Here is a 21,655-nt window from a genome sequence, read left to right as displayed (position 1 = left end):
ATATTCAACAATAGAGTATATACAAAGAAGATAACAAATATAACTAAAAGTACCAGGCCACGATATGGTAAAAAAGAAGAGGAGTGAATACTACGAACCCATTTAATTTCCAAATATATTTTTTAACAATAAATTTAAGAAATATTTATTCAATTATAATAATATCAAACGTACAATTACATCGTGAATAGTGTTTATAGTGAAGTCAAAGCGCTACTGGAATAACTTTTCCTATATCTGAATCCGTTAGCGCCGGTCAAATAGTTTATATTTATTCTCGAGTTGAAAATCAATTCCGAATCAGAACGATATCTACCGAAATTCTCTTCAGAACAACTGACGGTTTTTCTGGAACTTTTCAAGAAATTAACGGATTTACAGTGCCGGAAACCTTTTTTGATTTCGTTCAAAAATTGAGTCGAAATTTTTGGTATGTTGTCGAAATATTTAGCTCTGTTATCAGTGGATATCGAAGGAACGTTTTCTTCTAGTTGATATACGGTTGTCTCGGATAAAAAAGATCGATCTGAAATAAATGTAAGTACCTCTAATTAAATTTATTTACATAAAATAGTTTGATCATACCTGCTGAGGATACGTCTTCGTCTATAACGTCTTCAATTACAACATTATCTATTTCGTCTTCGATGGTAAATGTTGTCAGTTGTTCGTAGGCCGGTGGGGGTGAGTTCGGAACGGGAATTGAATGAGTTTGTGTAGTACTGGTGCTGGCGTGAGATTGAAGACTTTCTCCGGGTATTAAGTTTGTTATATCTCGCGATATCGAACCGCATTTGTTATATTCGTTGCAGTTCGGGCATCTGGAAGGAAACCAAACGAATAACGATTGTTTTAACGAGAGTTTAATACGAAAATACCTTTTTTGAAGGTTTTGCAATGACTTGAAATTTTTAAATGATTTCAGTTTTACGAGATCGTTATACTCAGGTGGCGGTTCGTAATCTGGGGGTTCGTCGGGTACGATGATTTCTTCTTCGACTTCTCCTACTCCTTCTTCTAAAAAAAATATCGATTTTTTCCAAAATAGGATTTTTTTTTTCATAAATCACATGTTTCTCACTTAAATCTTAGGACACAAAAAACACAACCTTTCTTCATTTACTAGTAATATTTCATAATTTCCGAATTACGAGGATTCGAAATAAACATTTATTTTCCAGTTTTCAATAATAACACTGTCATCTATTTGCTCAGTACAGAGTTTATATCATATATTAGTGTTCATTATTTATTAACATTAATTTTGGTCTTCTTTTTTGCTAACATCTCCCGAACTAATGAGTATAATATTTTCTACATGTAATAAATCGATTTCAGAACCATCGCTTCATATACTAGTGAAATTTCTCGTAATAATAATATCTGATTACTGAGATACAGGGTCTTGAAGTTGAAATGACATGGTCCTATTTCTTTGTTCACATCTCCCGAACTAATAAATATAGAGCATTTTTTATAAAATGAATCGTTTTCGGAACTATTGCTCCATATACTAGTGAAATTTCACGTTTTAATTATCTTTGGTTACCGAGATACAGGGTCTTGAAGTTGAAATTAATTTTTCAGTTCCAGACAAAGACATGGTCATATTTCTTTGTTCACATCTCCCGAACTAATAAATATAGAGCTTTTTTTATAAAATTAATCGTGTTCGGAACTATTGCTTCATAGACTAGTGCAATTTCACGTTTTGATTATCTCTGGTTACCGAGATATAGGGTCTTGAAGTTGAAATTAATTTTTCAGTTCCAGACAAAGACATGGTCATATTTCTTTGTTTACATCTCCCCAACTAATAAATATAGAGCATTTTTTATAAAATGAATTGTTTTTGGAACTATTTTTTGATATACTAGTGTAGTTTCACGTAATAATAATCTCTGATTACTGAGATACAGGGTCTTGAAGTTGAAATGACATGGTCCTCTTTCTTTGTTCACATCTTCCGAACTAATAAGTATAGAGCTTTTTTTATAAAATTAATCGTTTTCGGAACTATTGCTTCATATACTAGTGAAATGTCACGTTTTAATTATCTTTGGTTACCGAGATACAGGGTCTTGAAGTTGAAATTAATTTTTCAGTTCCAGACAATGACATGGTCCTCTTTATTCTTTCATATCTTCCGAACTAACAGATATAAAGGTTTCTACGTAAAATAATTCGATTTCGGAACTATCGTTTTATATTTTTGTAGAATTGCACGTAATAATAATCTTTGGTTATCGAGATACAGGATCTTAAAGTTGAAATTTATTTTACGGTTATAGACAATGACATGGTCCTATTTTTTTGTTCACATCTCCCGAACTAATAAATATAGAGCTGTCTATATAAAATAAATCGTTTTCGGAACTATTGCTTCATATACTAGTGAAATTTCATTTTTTAATTATCTTTGATTACCGAGATACAGGGTCTTGAAGTTGAAATTCATTTTTCAGTTCCAGACAATGACATGGTCCTCTTTATTCTTTCATATCTTCCGAACTAACAGATATAAAGGTTTCTACGTAAAATAATTCGATTTCGGAACTATCGTTTTATATTTTAGTAAAATTTCACGTAATAATAATCTTTGGTTATCGAGATACAGGATCTTAAAGTTGAAATTTATTTTACGGTTATAGACAATGACATGGTCCTATTTTTTTGTTCACATCTCCCGAACTAATAAATATAGAGCTGTCTATATGAAATAAATCGTTTTCGGAAATATTACTTCATATACTAGTGAAATTTCACGTTTTAATAATATCTCGTTACCGAGATAAGGGGTCTTGAAGTTGCATGTTTTTAAATTACGTTGTTTCAAAGTTGCTAACAAGTTTTTCGAGGGAAAAATCAAATTTTTTAGATTAAATTTCATACAGTATTATAAAAAAAAAACAATAAGGGCAAAAATTTTACCTAAAATTGCATGTATGGTCTCGATATGATCTTGAATTTGTCGCTGATGTTGAGCCTTCACGTTCACTCTATACAAAAGTAAAGCCATAGCTAAAATAATACCGATTAAACCTATAAAAAAAAAACGATTTAAAGCGCCCCCTATTATCAGTAATTATCTTAATTGCAGCTTACCAAAACTACAAGTCAAAAATACGAAAGTCGCAGTAGTCATATCCGAATAAGGCTCAATTTTCGGAAATAAAAAATTCGGAATCCTCGAATACTCCCTACGGTCCTTCGGATCTGAAATTTCCGTATACAGGGTAACCCGAAAGGAACGTACATTCGCAAAAACGTACCTCGAACACAATTCAATTCGTCGCTGTTATCCCCGCAATGATCGAATCCGTCGCAGTTCAACAACATCGATATACACCTCATGTTGCGACACAAAAATTCCGAATTTCCGAAACAATCTGAAATTTGCTAGGTCCCATTACACTAAAAATATCGATTTGGGGGCGGTTAAATAAATCCCGTCACATACCTTTGTAGTTGAAAGCGGCGTATGTAATTCCCAGAGCAGATTTCGGCGTAAACATCCCTCTTAACCTTATGTAAAAACCTTGGTTGATGGGTACGACGTGCTCGGTTTGTTTGGAAGTACCATAACGCGCCATGGGATTCCGTAAGACCTCCACCGATTGTTGATTGGAAGTTACGCCTTGTTTTATAGTCAGTTCCGTCGTACCGGCTAAATATCGATAAAAACAAATATAAAACAAATTTAAAACGATGTTGGATGATTTACCGAAATCCGAAAACGTGTCGACTTTAACGTATAAATGCGTTTTTCGATGTCTAAAACTTTCTGGAGGTTTAACGATCCAAACGCAATCGAAATAAGTCGTGCCTTCTACCACCATGTCCATCATCGTAATACCGCCGCCTAGATTATTTACGTAACCTCCGCATCCTATAAAGTAACGTATTTGAATATGTATGGGGTAGTCCGGACCTGGTCTTTGGAAAATTTTATTATTTATTGTTGGTTTTATCGAACAAAATTGAATATTGGATATTTCTCTTTCGTTGTCACATCTCCCGAACTAATTAATTAAGAGGTTTCTACGTAAAATGAATCGATTTCGCAACTATCGTTTTATATTGTAGTGAAATTTCACGTAATAATAATGTCTGGTTAACGAGATACAGGGCTTCGAAGTTGACAATGGCATGGTCTTGATTCTTTGCTCAAATCTCCCGAACTAATAGAACTAGAGGTGGTTTATATATAAAATAAATCGATTTCGGAACTATCGTTTTATATTGTAGTGAAATTTCACGTAATAATAATGTTTAACGAGATACAGGGTCTTAAATTTGAAATTAATTTTTCAGTTTCAGACAATGACATGGTCTTGTTTCTTTGCTCAAATCTCCCGAACTAATAGAACTAGAGGATTATATATAGAATGATTCGATTTCGGAACTATTGTTTTATATTGTACTGAAATTTCATGTATTAATATTTCTTGGTTAACGAGATACAGGGTCTTGAAGTTGAAATTTAGTTTTCAAACTCAGACAATGACATGGTCTTGTTTCTTTGCTCAAATCTCCCGAACTAATAGAACTAGAGGATTATATATAGAATGATTCGATTTCGGAACTATTGTTTTATATTGTACTGAAATTTCATGTATTAATATTTCTTGGTTAACGAGATACAGGGTCTTGAAGTTGAAATTTAGTTTTCAGTCTCAGACAATGACATGGTCTTGTTTCTTTGCTCAAATTTCCCGAACTAATACATATAGAGGTTTCTACGTAAAATGAATCGATTTCGCAACTATTGCTTCATATACTAGTGAAATTTCATTTTTTAATTATCTTTGATTACCGAGATACAGGGTCTTGAAGTTGACAATGGCATGGTCTTGATTCTTTGCCCAAATCTCCCGAACTAATAGAACTAGAGGTTTATATATAAAATAAATCGATTTCGGAACTATCGTTTTATATTGTAGTGAAATTTCACGTAATAATAATGTCTGGTTAACGAGATACAGGGTCTTAAATTTGAAATTAATTTTTCAGTTTCAGACAATGACATGGTCTTGTTTCTTTGCTCAAATCTCCCGAACTAATAGAACTAGAGGATTATATATAGAATGATTCGATTTCGGAACTATTGTTTTATATTGTACTGAAATTTCATGTATTAATATTTCTTGGTTAACGAGATACAGGGTCTTGAAGTTGAAATTTAGTTTTCAGTCTCAGACAATGACATGGTCTTGTTTCTTTGCTCAAATCTCCCGAACTAATAGAACTAGAGGATTATATATAGAAAAATTCGATTTCGGAACTATTGTTTTATATTATAGTGAAATTTCACGTAATAATAATTCCTGTTTAACAAGATACAGGGTCTTGAAGCTGAAATTTATTTTTCAGTCTCAGACAATGACATGGTCTTGTTTCTTTGCTCAAATCTCCCGAACTAATACATATAGAGGTTTCTACTTAAAATAAATCGATTTCGGAACTATCGTTTTATATTGTACTGAAATTTCATGTATTAATATTTCTTGGTTAACGAGATACAGGGTCTTGAAGTTGAAATTTAGTTTTCAGTCTCAGACAATGACATGGTCTTGTTTCTTTGCTCAAATCTCCCGAACTAATACATATAGAGGTTTCTACGTAAAATAAATCGATTTCGAAACTATCGTTTTATATTGTACTGAAATTTCAAGTAATAATAAAGTCTGGTTAACAAGATACAGGGTCTTGAAGCTGAAATTTATTTTTCAGTCTCAGACAATGACATGGTCTTGTTTCTTTGCTCAAATCTCCCGAACTAATACATATAGAGGTTTCTACGTAACATAAATCGATTTCGAAACTATCGTTTTATATTGTACTGAAATTTCAAGTAATAATAAAGTCTGGTTAACAAGATACAGGGTCTTGAAGCTGAAATTTATTTTTCAGTCTCAGACAATGACATGGTCTTGTTTCTTTGCTCAAATTTCCCGAACTAATAGAACTAGAGGATTATATATAGAAAAATTCGATTTCGGAACTATTGTTTTATATTATAGTGAAATTTCACGTAATAATAATTCCTGGTTAACAAGATACAGGGTCTTGAAGTTGAAATTTATTTTTCAGTCTCAGACAATAACATGGTCTTGTTTCTTTGCTCAAATCTCCCGAACTAATAGCACTAGAGGATTATATATAGAATAATTCGATTTCGGAACTATCGTTTTATATTGTACTGAAATTTCATGTATTAATATTTCTTGGTTAACGAGATACAGGGTCTTGAAGTTGAAATTTAGTTTTCAGTCTCAGACAATGACATGGTCTTGTTTCTTTGCTCAAATCTCCCGAACTAATTCATATAGAGGTTTCTACTTAAAATAAATCGATTTCGGAACTATCGTTTTATATTGTACTGAAATTTCATGTATTAATATTTCTTGGTTAACGAGATACAGGGTCTTGAAGTTGAAATTTAGTTTTCAGTCTCAGACAATGACATGGTCTTGTTTCTTTGCTCAAATCTCCCGAACTAATACATATAGAGGTTTCTACTTAAAATAAATCGATTTCGGAACTATCGTTTTATATTGTACTGAAATTTCATGTATTAATATTTCTTGGTTAACGAGATACAGGGTCTTGAAGTTGAAAATTAGTTTTCAGTCTCAGACAATGACATGGTCTTGTTTCTTTGCTCAAATCTCCCGAACTAATACATATAGAGGTTTCTACTTAAAATAAATCGATTTCGAAACTATCGTTTTATATTGTACTGAAATTTCATGTATTAATATTTCTTGGTTAACGAGATACAGGGTCTTGAAGTTGAAATTTAGTTTTCAGTCTCAGACAATGACATGGTCTTGTTTCTTTGCTCAAATCTCCCGAACTAATACATATAGAGGTTTCTACGTAAAATAAATCGATTTCGAAACTATCGTTTTATATTGTACTGAAATTTCAAGTAATAATAAAGTCTGGTTAACAAGATACAGGGTCTTGAAGCTGAAATTTATTTTTCAGTCTCAGACAATGACATGGTCTTGTTTCTTTGCTCAAATTTCCCGAACTAATAGAACTAGAGGATTATATATAGAAAAATTCGATTTCGGAACTATTGTTTTATATTATAGTGAAATTTCACGTAATAATAATTCCTGGTTAACAAGATACAGGGTCTTGAAGTTGAAATTTATTTTTCAGTCTCAGACAATAACATGGTCTTGTTTCTTTGCTCAAATCTCCCGAACTAATACATATAGAGGTTTCTACTTAAAATAAATCGATTTCGGAACTATCGTTTTATATTGTACTGAAATTTCATGTATTAATATTTCTTGGTTAACGAGATACAGGGTCTTGAAGTTGAAATTTAGTTTTCAGTCTCAGACAATGACATGGTCTTGTTTCTTTGCTCAAATCTCCCGAACTAATACATATAGAGGTTTCTACTTAAAATAAATCGATTTCGGAACTATCGTTTTATATTGTACTGAAATTTCATGTATTAATATTTCTTGGTTAACGAGATACAGGGTCTTGAAGTTGAAAATTAGTTTTCAGTCTCAGACAATGACATGGTCTTGTTTCTTTGCTCAAATCTCCCGAACTAATACATATAGAGGTTTCTACTTAAAATAAATCGATTTCGAAACTATCGTTTTATATTGTACTGAAATTTCATGTATTAATATTTCTTGGTTAACGAGATACAGGGTCTTGAAGTTGAAATTTAGTTTTCAGTCTCAGACAATGACATGGTCTTGTTTCTTTGCTCAAATCTCCCGAACTAATACATATAGAGGTTTCTACTTAAAATAAATCGATTTCGGAACTATCGTTTTATATTGTACTGAAATTTCATGTATTAATATTTCTTGGTTAACGAGATACAGGGTCTTGAAGTTGAAATTTAGTTTTCAGTCTCAGACAATGACATGGTCTTGTTTCTTTGCTCAAATCTCCCGAACTAATACATATAGAGGTTTCTACGTAAAATAAATCGATTTCGAAACTATCGTTTTATATTGTACTGAAATTTCAAGTAATAATAAAGTCTGGTTAACAAGATACAGGGTCTTGAAGCTGAAATTTATTTTTCAGTCTCAGACAATGACATGGTCTTGTTTCTTTGCTCAAATTTCCCGAACTAATAGCACTAGAGGATTATATATAGAATAATTCGATTTCGGAACTATCGTTTTATATTGTACTGAAATTTCATGTATTAATATTTCTTGGTTAACGAGATACAGGGTCTTGAAGTTGAAATTTAGTTTTCAGTCTCAGACAATGACATGGTCTTGTTTCTTTGCTCAAATCTCCCGAACTAATTCATATAGAGGTTTCTACTTAAAATAAATCGATTTCGGAACTATCGTTTTATATTGTACTGAAATTTCATGTATTAATATTTCTTGGTTAACGAGATACAGGGTCTTGAAGTTGAAATTTAGTTTTCAGTCTCAGACAATGACATGGTCTTGTTTCTTTGCTCAAATCTCCCGAACTAATACATATAGAGGTTTCTACTTAAAATAAATCGATTTCGGAACTATCGTTTTATATTGTACTGAAATTTCATGTATTAATATTTCTTGGTTAACGAGATACAGGGTCTTGAAGTTGAAAATTAGTTTTCAGTCTCAGACAATGACATGGTCTTGTTTCTTTGCTCAAATCTCCCGAACTAATACATATAGAGGTTTCTACTTAAAATAAATCGATTTCGAAACTATCGTTTTATATTGTACTGAAATTTCATGTATTAATATTTCTTGGTTAACGAGATACAGGGTCTTGAAGTTGAAATTTAGTTTTCAGTCTCAGACAATGACATGGTCTTGTTTCTTTGCTCAAATCTCCCGAACTAATACATATAGAGGTTTCTACGTAAAATAAATCGATTTCGAAACTATCGTTTTATATTGTACTGAAATTTCAAGTAATTATAAAGTCTGGTTAACAAGATACAGGGTCTTGAAGCTGAAATTTATTTTTCAGTCTCAGACAATGACATGGTCTTGTTTCTTTGCTCAAATTTCCCGAACTAATAGAACTAGAGGATTATATATAGAAAAATTCGATTTCGGAACTATTGTTTTATATTATAGTGAAATTTCACGTAATAATAATTCCTGGTTAACAAGATACAGGGTCTTGAAGTTGAAATTTATTTTTCAGTCTCAGACAATGACATGGTCTTGTTTCTTTGCTCAAATCTCCCGAACTAATACATATAGAGGTTTCTACTTAAAATAAATCGATTTCGGAACTATCGTTTTATATTGTACTGAAATTTCATGTATTAATATTTCTTGGTTAACGAGATACAGGGTCTTGAAGTTGAAATTTAGTTTTCAGTCTCAGACAATGACATGGTCTTGTTTCTTTGCTCAAATCTCCCGAACTAATACATATAGAGGTTTCTACTTAAAATAAATCGATTTCGGAACTATCGTTTTATATTGTACTGAAATTTCATGTATTAATATTTCTTGGTTAACGAGATACAGGGTCTTGAAGTTGAAAATTAGTTTTCAGTCTCAGACAATGACATGGTCTTGTTTCTTTGCTCAAATCTCCCGAACTAATACATATAGAGGTTTCTACTTAAAATAAATCGATTTCGAAACTATCGTTTTATATTGTACTGAAATTTCATGTATTAATATTTCTTGGTTAACGAGATACAGGGTCTTGAAGTTGAAATTTAGTTTTCAGTCTCAGACAATGACATGGTCTTGTTTCTTTGCTCAAATCTCCCGAACTAATACATATAGAGGTTTCTACTTAGAATAAATCGATTTCGGAACTATCGTTTTATATTGTACTGAAATTTCATGTATTAATATTTCTTGGTTAACGAGATACAGGGTCTTGAAGTTGAAATTTAGTTTTCAGTCTCAGACAATGACATGGTCTTGTTTCTTTGCTCAAATCTCCCGAACTAATACATATAGAGGTTTCTACGTAAAATAAATCGATTTCGAAACTATCGTTTTATATTGTACTGAAATTTCAAGTAATAATAAAGTCTGGTTAACAAGATACAGGGTCTTGAAGCTGAAATTTATTTTTCAGTCTCAGACAATGACATGGTCTTGTTTCTTTGCTCAAATTTCCCGAACTAATAGAACTAGAGGATTATATATAGAAAAATTCGATTTCGGAACTATTGTTTTATATTATAGTGAAATTTCACGTAATAATAATTCCTGGTTAACAAGATACAGGGTCTTGAAGTTGAAATTTATTTTTCAGTCTCAGACAATAACATGGTCTTGTTTCTTTGCTCAAATCTCCCGAACTAATACATATAGAGGTTTCTACTTAAAATAAATCGATTTCGGAACTATCGTTTTATATTGTACTGAAATTTCATGTATTAATATTTCTTGGTTAACGAGATACAGGGTCTTGAAGTTGAAATTTAGTTTTCAGTCTCAGACAATGACATGGTCTTGTTTCTTTGCTCAAATCTCCCGAACTAATTCATATAGAGGTTTCTACTTAAAATAAATCGATTTCGGAACTATCGTTTTATATTGTACTGAAATTTCATGTATTAATATTTCTTGGTTAACGAGATACAGGGTCTTGAAGTTGAAATTTAGTTCTCAGTCTCAGACAATGACATGGTCTTGTTTCTTTGCTCAAATCTCCCGAACTAATACATATAGAGGTTTCTACTTAAAATAAAGCGATTTCGGAACTATCGTTTTATATTGTACTGAAATTTCATGTATTAATATTTCTTGGTTAACGAGATACAGGGTCTTGAAGTTGAAATTTAGTTTTCAGTCTCAGACAATGACATGGTCTTGTTTCTTTGCTCAAATCTCCCGAACTAATACATATAGAGGTTTCTACTTAAAATAAATCGATTTCGAAACTATCGTTTTATATTGTACTGAAATTTCATGTATTAATATTTCTTGGTTAACGAGATACAGGGTCTTGAAGTTGAAATTTAGTTTTCAGTCTCAGACAATGACATGGTCTTGTTTCTTTGCTCAAATCTCCCGAACTAATACATATAGAGGTTTCTACTTAAAATAAATCGATTCCGGAACTATCGTTTTATATTGTACTGAAATTTCATGTATTAATATTTCTTGGTTAACGAGATACAGGGTCTTGAAGCTGAAATTTATTTTTCAGTCTCAGACAATGACATGGTCTTGTTTCTTTGCTCAAATCTCCCGAACTAATAGCACTAGAGGATTATATATAGAATAATTCGATTTCGGAACTATCGTTTTATATTGTACTGAAATTTCATGTATTAATATTTCTTGGTTAACGAGATACAGGGTCTTGAAGTTGAAATTTAGTTTTCAGTCTCAGACAATGACATGGTCTTGTTTCTTTGCTCAAATCTCCCGAACTAATACATATAGAGGTTTCTACTTAAAATAAATCGATTTCGAAACTATCGTTTTATATTGTACTGAAATTTCATGTATTAATATTTCTTGGTTAACGAGATACAGGGTCTTGAAGTTGAAATTTAGTTTTCAGTCTCAGACAATGACATGGTCTTGTTTCTTTGCTCAAATCTCCCGAACTAATACATATAGAGGTTTCTACTTAAAATAAATCGATTTCGGAACTATCGTTTTATATTGTACTGAAATTTCATGTATTAATATTTCTTGGTTAACGAGATACAGGGTCTTGAAGTTGAAATTTAGTTTTCAGTCTCAGACAATGACATGGTCTTGTTTCTTTGCTCAAATCTCCCGAACTAATACATATAGAGGTTTCTACTTAAAATAAATCGATTTCGAAACTATCGTTTTATATTGTACTGAAATTTCATGTATTAATATTTCTTGGTTAACGAGATACAGGGTCTTGAAGTTGAAAATTAGTTTTCAGTCTCAGACAATGACATGGTCTTGTTTCTTTGCTCAAATCTCCCGAACTAATACATATAGAGGTTTCTACTTAAAATAAATCGATTTCGAAACTATCGTTTTATATTGTACTGAAATTTCATGTATTAATATTTCTTGGTTAACGAGATACAGGGTCTTGAAGTTGAAATTTAGTTTTCAGTCTCAGACAATGACATGGTCTTGTTTCTTTGCTCAAATCTCCCGAACTAATACATATAGAGGTTTCTACGTAAAATAAATCGATTTCGAAACTATCGTTTTATATTGTACTGAAATTTCAAGTAATAATAAAGTCTGGTTAACAAGATACAGGGTCTTGAAGCTGAAATTTATTTTTCAGTCTCAGACAATGACATGGTCTTGTTTCTTTGCTCAAATTTCCCGAACTAATAGAACTAGAGGATTATATATAGAAAAATTCGATTTCGGAACTATTGTTTTATATTATAGTGAAATTTCACGTAATAATAATTCCTGGTTAACAAGATACAGGGTCTTGAAGTTGAAATTTATTTTTCAGTCTCAGACAATAACATGGTCTTGTTTCTTTGCTCAAATCTCCCGAACTAATACATATAGAGGTTTCTACTTAAAATAAATCGATTTCGGAACTATCGTTTTATATTGTACTGAAATTTCATGTATTAATATTTCTTGGTTAACGAGATACAGGGTCTTGAAGTTGAAATTTAGTTTTCAGTCTCAGACAATGACATGGTCTTGTTTCTTTGCTCAAATCTCCCGAACTAATTCATATAGAGGTTTCTACTTAAAATAAATCGATTTCGGAACTATCGTTTTATATTGTACTGAAATTTCATGTATTAATATTTCTTGGTTAACGAGATACAGGGTCTTGAAGTTGAAATTTAGTTCTCAGTCTCAGACAATGACATGGTCTTGTTTCTTTGCTCAAATCTCCCGAACTAATACATATAGAGGTTTCTACTTAAAATAAATCGATTTCGAAACTATCGTTTTATATTGTACTGAAATTTCATCTATTAATATTTCTTGGTTAACGAGATACAGGGTCTTGAAGTTGAAATTTAGTTTTCAGTCTCAGACAATGACATGGTCTTGTTTCTTTGCTCAAATCTCCCGAACTAATACATATAGAGGTTTCTACTTAAAATAAATCGATTCCGGAACTATCGTTTTATATTGTACTGAAATTTCATCTATTAATATTTCTTGGTTAACGAGATACAGGGTCTTGAAGCTGAAATTTATTTTTCAGTCTCAGACAATGACATGGTCTTGTTTCTTTGCTCAAATCTCCCGAACTAATAGCACTAGAGGATTATATATAGAATAATTCGATTTCGGAACTATCGTTTTATATTGTACTGAAATTTCATGTATTAATATTTCTTGGTTAACGAGATACAGGGTCTTGAAGTTGAAATTTAGTTTTCAGTCTCAGACAATGACATGGTCTTGTTTCTTTGCTCAAATCTCCCGAACTAATACATATAGAGGTTTCTACTTAAAATAAATCGATTCCGGAACTATCGTTTTATATTGTACTGAAATTTCATGTATTAATATTTCTTGGTTAACGAGATACAGGGTCTTGAAGCTGAAATTTATTTTTCAGTCTCAGACAATGACATGGTCTTGTTTCTTTGCTCAAATCTCCCGAACTAATACATATAGAGGTTTCTACTTAAAATAAATCGATTTCGGAACTATCGTTTTATATTGTACTGAAATTTCATGTATTAATATTTCTTGGTTAACGAGATACAGGGTCTTGAAGTTGAAATTTAGTTTTCAGTCTCAGACAATGACATGGTCTTGTTTCTTTGCTCAAATCTCCCGAACTAATACATATAGAGGTTTCTACTTAAAATAAATCGATTTCGAAACTATCGTTTTATATTGTACTGAAATTTCATGTATTAATATTTCTTGGTTAACGAGATACAGGGTCTTGAAGTTGAAATTTAGTTTTCAGTCTCAGACAATGACATGGTCTTGTTTCTTTGCTCAAATCTCCCGAACTAATACATATAGAGGTTTCTACTTAAAATAAATCGATTCCGGAACTATCGTTTTATATTGTACTGAAATTTCATGTATTAATATTTCTTGGTTAACGAGATACAGGGTCTTGAAGCTGAAATTTATTTTTCAGTCTCAGACAATGACATGGTCTTGTTTCTTTGCTCAAATCTCCCGAACTAATACATATAGAGGTTTCTACTTAAAATAAATCGATTTCGGAACTATCGTTTTATATTGTACTGAAATTTCATGTATTAATATTTCTTGGTTAACGAGATACAGGGTCTTGAAGTTGAAATTTAGTTTTCAGTCTCAGACAATGACATGGTCTTGTTTCTTTGCTCAAATCTCCCGAACTAATACATATAGAGGTTTCTACTTAAAATAAATCGATTTCGAAACTATCGTTTTATATTGTACTGAAATTTCATGTATTAATATTTCTTGGTTAACGAGATACAGGGTCTTGAAGTTGAAATTTAGTTTTCAGTCTCAGACAATGACATGGTCTTGTTTCTTTGCTCAAATCTCCCGAACTAATACATATAGAGGTTTCTACTTAAAATAAATCGATTCCGGAACTATCGTTTTATATTGTACTGAAATTTCATGTATTAATATTTCTTGGTTAACGAGATACAGGGTCTTGAAGCTGAAATTTATTTTTCAGTCTCAGACAATGACATGGTCTTGTTTCTTTGCTCAAATCTCCCGAACTAATACATATAGAGGTTTCTACTTAAAATAAATCGATTTCGGAACTATCGTTTTATATTGTACTGAAATTTCATGTATTAATATTTCTTGGTTAACGAGATACAGGGTCTTGAAGTTGAAATTTAGTTTTCAGTCTCAGACAATGACATGGTCTTGTTTCTTTGCTCAAATCTCCCGAACTAATACATATAGAGGTTTCTACTTAAAATAAATCGATTTCGGAACTATCGTTTTATATTGTACTGAAATTTCATGTATTAATATTTCTTGGTTAACGAGATACAGGGTCTTGAAGTTGAAAATTAGTTTTCAGTCTCAGACAATGACATGGTCTTGTTTCTTTGCTCAAATCTCCCGAACTAATACATATAGAGGTTTCTACTTAAAATAAATCGATTTCGAAACTATCGTTTTATATTGTACTGAAATTTCATGTATTAATATTTCTTGGTTAACGAGATACAGGGTCTTGAAGTTGAAATTTAGTTTTCAGTCTCAGACAATGACATGGTCTTGTTTCTTTGCTCAAATCTCCCGAACTAATACATATAGAGGTTTCTACTTAAAATAAATCGATTTCGGAACTATCGTTTTATATTGTACTGAAATTTCATGTATTAATATTTCTTGGTTAACGAGATACAGGGTCTTGAAGTTGAAATTTAGTTCTCAGTCTCAGACAATGACATGGTCTTGTTTCTTTGCTCAAATCTCCCGAACTAATACATATAGAGGTTTCTACTCAAAATAAATCGATTTCGGAACTATCGTTTTATATTGTACTGAAATTTCATGTATTAATATTTCTTGGTTAACGAGATACAGGGTCTTGAAGTTGAAATTTAGTTTTCAGTCTCAGACAATGACATGGTCTTGTTTCTTTGCTCAAATCTCCCGAACTAATACATATAGAGGTTTCTACTTAAAATAAATCGATTTCGGAACTATCGTTTTATATTGTACTGAAATTTAATGTATTAATATTTCTTGGTTAACGAGATACAGGGTCTTGAAGTTGAAATTTAGTTCTCAGTCTCAGACAATGACATGGTCTTGTTTCTTTGCTCAAATCTCCCGAACTAATACATATAGAGGTTTCTACTTAAAATAAATCGATTTCGGAACTATCGTTTTATATTGTACTGAAATTTCATGTATTAATATTTCTTGGTTAACGAGATACAGGGTCTTGAAGTTGAAATTTAGTTTTCAGTCTCAGACAATGACATGGTCTTGTTTCTTTGCTCAAATCTCCCGAACTAATACATATAGAGGTTTCTACTTAAAATAAATCGATTTCGAAACTATCGTTTTATATTGTACTGAAATTTCATGTATTAATATTTCTTGGTTAACGAGATACAGGGTCTTGAAGTTGAAATTTAGTTTTCAGTCTCAGACAATGACATGGTCTTGTTTCTTTGCTCAAATCTCCCGAACTAATACATATAGAGGTTTCTACTTAAAATAAATCGATTCCGGAACTATCGTTTTATATTGTACTGAACTTTCATGTATTGATATTTCTTGGTTAACGAGATACAGGGTCTTGAAGCTGAAATTTATTTTTCAGTCTCAGACAATGACATGGTCTTGTTTCTTTGCTCAAATCTCCCGAACTAATAGCACTAGAGGATTATATATAGAATAATTCGATTTCGGAACTATCGTTTTATATTGTACTGAAATTTCATGTATTAATATTTCTTGGTTAACGAGATACAGGGTCTTGAAGTTGAAATTTAGTTTTCAGTCTCAGACAATGACATGGTCTTGTTTCTTTGCTCAAATCTCCCGAACTAATACATATAGAGGTTTCTACTTAAAATAAATCGATTCCGGAACTATCGTTTTATATTGTACTGAAATTTCATGTATTAATATTTCTTGGTTAACGAGATACAGGGTCTTGAAGCTGAAATTTATTTTTCAGTCTCAGACAATGACATGGTCTTGTTTCTTTGCTCAAATCTCCCGAACTAATACATATAGAGGTTTCTACTTAAAATAAATCGATTTCGGAACTATCGTTTTATATTGTACTGAAATTTCATGTATTAATATTTCTTGGTTAACGAGATACAGGGTCTTGAAGTTGAAATTTAGTTTTCAGTCTCAGACAATGACATGGTCTTGTTTCTTTGCTCAAATCTCCCGAACTAATACATATAGAGGTTTCTACTTAAAATAAATCGATTTCGAAACTATCGTTTTATATTGTACTGAAATTTCATGTATTAATATTTCTTGGTTAACGAGATACAGGGTCTTGAAGTTGAAATTTAGTTTTCAGTCTCAGACAATGACATGGTCTTGTTTCTTTGCTCAAATCTCCCGAACTAATACATATAGAGGTTTCTACTTAAAATAAATCGATTCCGGAACTATCGTTTTATATTGTACTGAAATTTCATGTATTAATATTTCTTGGTTAACGAGATACAGGGTCTTGAAGCTGAAATTTATTTTTCAGTCTCAGACAATGACATGGTCTTGTTTCTTTGCTCAAATCTCCCGAACTAATACATATAGAGGTTTCTACTTAAAATAAATCGATTTCGGAACTATCGTTTTATATTGTACTGAAATTTTATGTATTAATATTTCTTGGTTAACGAGATACAGGGTCTTGAAGTTGAAATTTAGTTTTCAGTCTCAGACAATGACATGGTCTTGTTTCTTTGCTCAAATCTCCCGAACTAATACATATAGAGGTTTCTACTTAAAATAAATCGATTTCGGAACTATCGTTTTATATTGTACTGAAATTTCATGTATTAATATTTCTTGGTTAACGAGATACAGGGTCTTGAAGTTGAAAATTAGTTTTCAGTCTCAGACAATGACATGGTCTTGTTTCTTTGCTCAAATCTCCCGAACTAATACATATAGAGATTTCTACTTAAAATAAATCGATTTCGAAACTATCGTTTTATATTGTACTGAAATTTCATGTATTAATATTTCTTGGTTAACGAGATACAGGGTCTTGAAGCTGAAATTTATTTTTCAGTCTCAGACAATGACATGGTCTTGTTTCTTTGCTCAAATCTCCCGAACTAATACATATAGAGGTTTCTACTTAAAATAAATCGATTTCGAAACTATCGTTTTATATTGTACTGAAATTTCATGTATTAATATTTCTTGGTTAACGAGATACAGGGTCTTGAAGTTGAAATTTAGTTTTCAGTCTCAGACAATGACATGGTCTTGTTTCTTTGCTCAAATCTCCCGAACTAATACATATAGAGGTTTCTACTTAAAATAAATCGATTCCGGAACTATCGTTTTATATTGTACTGAAATTTCATGTATTAATATTTCTTGGTTAACGAGATACAGGGTCTTGAAGCTGAAATTTATTTTTCAGTCTCAGACAATGACATGGTCTTGTTTCTTTGCTCAAATCTCCCGAACTAATACATATAGAGGTTTCTACTTAAAATAAATCGATTTCGGAACTATCGTTTTATATTGTACTGAAATTTCATGTATTAATATTTCTTGGTTAACGAGATACAGGGTCTTGAAGTTGAAATTTAGTTTTCAGTCTCAGACAATGACATGGTCTTGTTTCTTTGCTCAAATCTCCCGAACTAATACATATAGAGGTTTCTACTTAAAATAAATCGATTTCGGAACTATCGTTTTATATTGTACTGAAATTTCATGTATTAATATTTCTTGGTTAACGAGATACAGGGTCTTGAAGTTGAAAATTAGTTTTCAGTCTCAGACAATGACATGGTCTTGTTTCTTTGCTCAAATCTCCCGAACTAATACATATAGAGGTTTCTACTTAAAATAAATCGATTTCGAAACTATCGTTTTATATTGTACTGAAATTTCATGTATTAATATTTCTTGGTTAACGAGATACAGGGTCTTGAAGTTGAAATTTAGTTTTCAGTCTCAGACAATGACATGGTCTTGTTTCTTTGCTCAAATCTCCCGAACTAATACATATAGAGGTTTCTACTTAAAATAAATCGATTTCGGAACTATCGTTTTATATTGTACTGAAATTTCATGTATTAATATTTCTTGGTTAACGAGATACAGGGTCTTGAAGTTGAAATTTAGTTTTTAGTCTCAGACAATGACATGGTCTTGTTTCTTTGCTCAAATCTCCCGAACTAATACATATAGAGGTTTCTACTTAAAATAAATCGATTTCGAAACTATCGTTTTATATTGTACTGAAATTTCATGTATTAATATTTCTTGGTTAACGAGATACAGGGTCTTGAAGTTGAAAATTAGTTTTCTGTCTCAGACAATGACATGGTCTTGTTTCTTTGCTCAAATCTCCCGAACTAATACATATAGAGGTTTCTACTTAAAATAAATCGATTTCGAAACTATCGTTTTATATTGTACTGAAATTTCATGTATTAATATTTCTTGGTTAACGAGATACAGGGTCTTGAAGTTGAAATTTAGTTTTCAGTCTCAGACAATGACATGGTCTTGTTTCTTTGCTCAAATCTCCCGAACTAATACATATAGAGGTTTCTACGTAAAATAAATCGATTTCGAAACTATCGTTTTATATTGTACTGAAATTTCAAGTAATAATAAAGTCTGGTTAACAAGATACAGGGTCTTGAAGCTGAAATTTATTTTTCAGTCTCAGACAATGACATGGTCTTGTTTCTTTGCTCAAATTTCCCGAACTAATAGAACTAGAGGATTATATATAGAAAAATTCGATTTCGGAACTATTGTTTTATATTATAGTGAAATTTCACGTAATAATAATTCCTGGTTAACAAGATACAGGGTCTTGAAGTTGAAATTTATTTTTCAGTCTCAGACAATAACATGGTCTTGTTTCTTTGCTCAAATCTCCCGAACTAATACATATAGAGGTTTCTACTTAAAATAAATCGATTTCGGAACTATCGTTTTATATTGTACTGAAATTTCATGTATTAATATTTCTTGGTTAACGAGATACAGGGTCTTGAAGTTGAAATTTAGTTTTCAGTCTCAGACAATGACATGGTCTTGTTTCTTTGCTCAAATCTCCCGAACTAATTCATATAGAGGTTTCTACTTAAAATAAATCGATTTCGGAACTATCGTTTTATATTGTACTGAAATTTCATGTATTAATATTTCTTGGTTAACGAGATACAGGGTCTTGAAGTTGAAATTTAGTTCTCAGTCTCAGACAATGACATGGTCTTGTTTCTTTGCTCAAATCTCCCGAACTAATACATATAGAGGTTTCTACTTAAAATAAATCGATTTCGAAACTATCGTTTTATATTGTACTGAAATTTCATGTATTAATATTTCTTGGTTAACGAGATACAGGGTCTTGAAGTTGAAATTTAGTTTTCAGTCTCAGACAATGACATGGTCTTGTTTCTTTGCTCAAATCTCCCGAACTAATACATATAGAGGTTTCTACGTAAAATAAATCGATTTCGAAACTATCGTTTTATATTGTACTGAAATTTCAAGTAATAATAAAGTCTGGTTAACAAGATACAGGGTCTTGAAGCTGAAATTTATTTTTCAGTCTCAGACAATGACATGGTCTTGTTTCTTTGCTCAAATTTCCCGAACTAATAGAACTAGAGGATTATATATAGAAAAATTCGATTTCGGAACTATTGTTTTATATTATAGTGAAATTTCACGTAATAATAATTCCTGGTTAACAAGATACAGGGTCTTGAAGTTGAAATTTATTTTTCAGTCTCAGACAATAACATGGTCTTGTTTCTTTGCTCAAATCTCCCGAACTAATACATATAGAGGTTTCTACTTAAAATAAATCGATTTCGGAACTATCGTTTTATATTGTACTGAAATTTCATGTATTAATATTTCTTGGTTAACGAGATACAGGGTCTTGAAGTTGAAATTTAGTTTTCAGTCTCAGACAATGACATGGTCTTGTTTCTTTGCTCAAATCTCCCGAACTAATTCATATAGAGGTTTCTACTTAAAATAAATCGATTTCGGAACTATCGTTTTATATTGTACTGAAATTTCATGTATTAATATTTCTTGGTTAACGAGATACAGGGTCTTGAAGTTGAAATTTAGTTCTCAGTCTCAGACAATGACATGGTCTTGTTTCTTTGCTCAAATCTCCCGAACTAATACATATAGAGGTTTCTACTTAAAATAAATCGATTTCGGAACTATCGTTTTATATTGTACTGAAATTTCATGTATTAATATTTCTTGGTTAACGAGATACAAGGTCTTGAAGTTGAAATTTAGTTTTCAGTCTCAGACAATGACATGGTCTTGTTTCTTTGCTCAAATCTCCCGAACTAATACATATAGAGGTTTCTACTTAAAATAAATCGATTTCGAAACTATCGTTTTATATTGTACTGAAATTTCATGTATTAATATTTCTTGGTTAACGAGATACAGGGTCTTGAAGTTGAAATTTAGTTTTCAGTCTCAGACAATGACATGGTCTTGTTTCTTTGCTCAAATCTCCCGAACTAATACATATAGAGGTTTCTACTTAAAATAAATCGATTCCGGAACTATCGTTTTATATTGTACTGAAATTTCATGTATTAATATTTCTTGGTTAACGAGATACAGGGTCTTGAAGCTGAAATTTATTTTTCAGTCTCAGACAATGACATGGTCTTGTTTCTTTGCTCAAATTTCCCGAACTAATAGAACTAGAGGATTATATATAGAAAAATTCGATTTCGGAACTATTGTTTTATATTATAGTGAAATTTCACGTAATAATAATTCCTGGTTAACAAGATACAGGGTCTTGAAGTTGAAATTTATTTTTCAGTCTCAGACAATGACATGGTCTTGTTTCTTTGCTCAAATCTCCCGAACTAATAGCACTAGAGGATTATATATAGAATAATTCGATTTCGGAACTATCGTTTTATATTGTACTGAAATTTTATGTATTAATATTTCTTGGTTAACGAGATACAGGGTCTTGAAGTTGAAATTTATTTTTCAGTTCCAAACAATGACATGGTCCTCTTGTTTCTTTCATATCTCCCGAACTAATAGATATAAAGGTTTCTACGTACAATAAATCA

The 21,655-nt window shown here is 31.3% G+C and overlaps 1 protein-coding gene across 1 annotated transcript in view; it reads right to left on the bottom strand.

The window, feature by feature from the left end:
- Positions 1–88: 88 nt before the first annotated feature.
- Positions 89–21,655, bottom strand: part of LOC130893078 (uncharacterized) — a 56,289-nt gene continuing 34,722 nt past the window's right edge. Inside the window, exons 5-12 of the mRNA XM_057798855.1 lie at positions 3,725–3,889; positions 3,461–3,667; positions 3,273–3,389; positions 3,106–3,216; positions 2,932–3,042; positions 879–1,017; positions 586–821; positions 89–526 (exon numbers count right to left, since the gene is read on the bottom strand). Of these exons, the coding sequence (XP_057654838.1) occupies positions 195–526; positions 586–821; positions 879–1,017; positions 2,932–3,042; positions 3,106–3,216; positions 3,273–3,389; positions 3,461–3,667; positions 3,725–3,889 (1,418 nt within the window). The 3' untranslated portion in view covers positions 89–194. The remainder of the gene's footprint in view (positions 527–585; positions 822–878; positions 1,018–2,931; positions 3,043–3,105; positions 3,217–3,272; positions 3,390–3,460; positions 3,668–3,724; positions 3,890–21,655) is intronic.

Source organism: Diorhabda carinulata, chromosome 4 (assembly GCF_026250575.1).
Source record: "Diorhabda carinulata isolate Delta chromosome 4, icDioCari1.1, whole genome shotgun sequence".
Classification (NCBI taxonomy): Eukaryota; Metazoa; Arthropoda; class Insecta; order Coleoptera; family Chrysomelidae; genus Diorhabda; species Diorhabda carinulata.
Note: the sequence above shows the minus strand (reverse complement) of the source record. Positions and strands in the feature narration are given on the sequence as shown.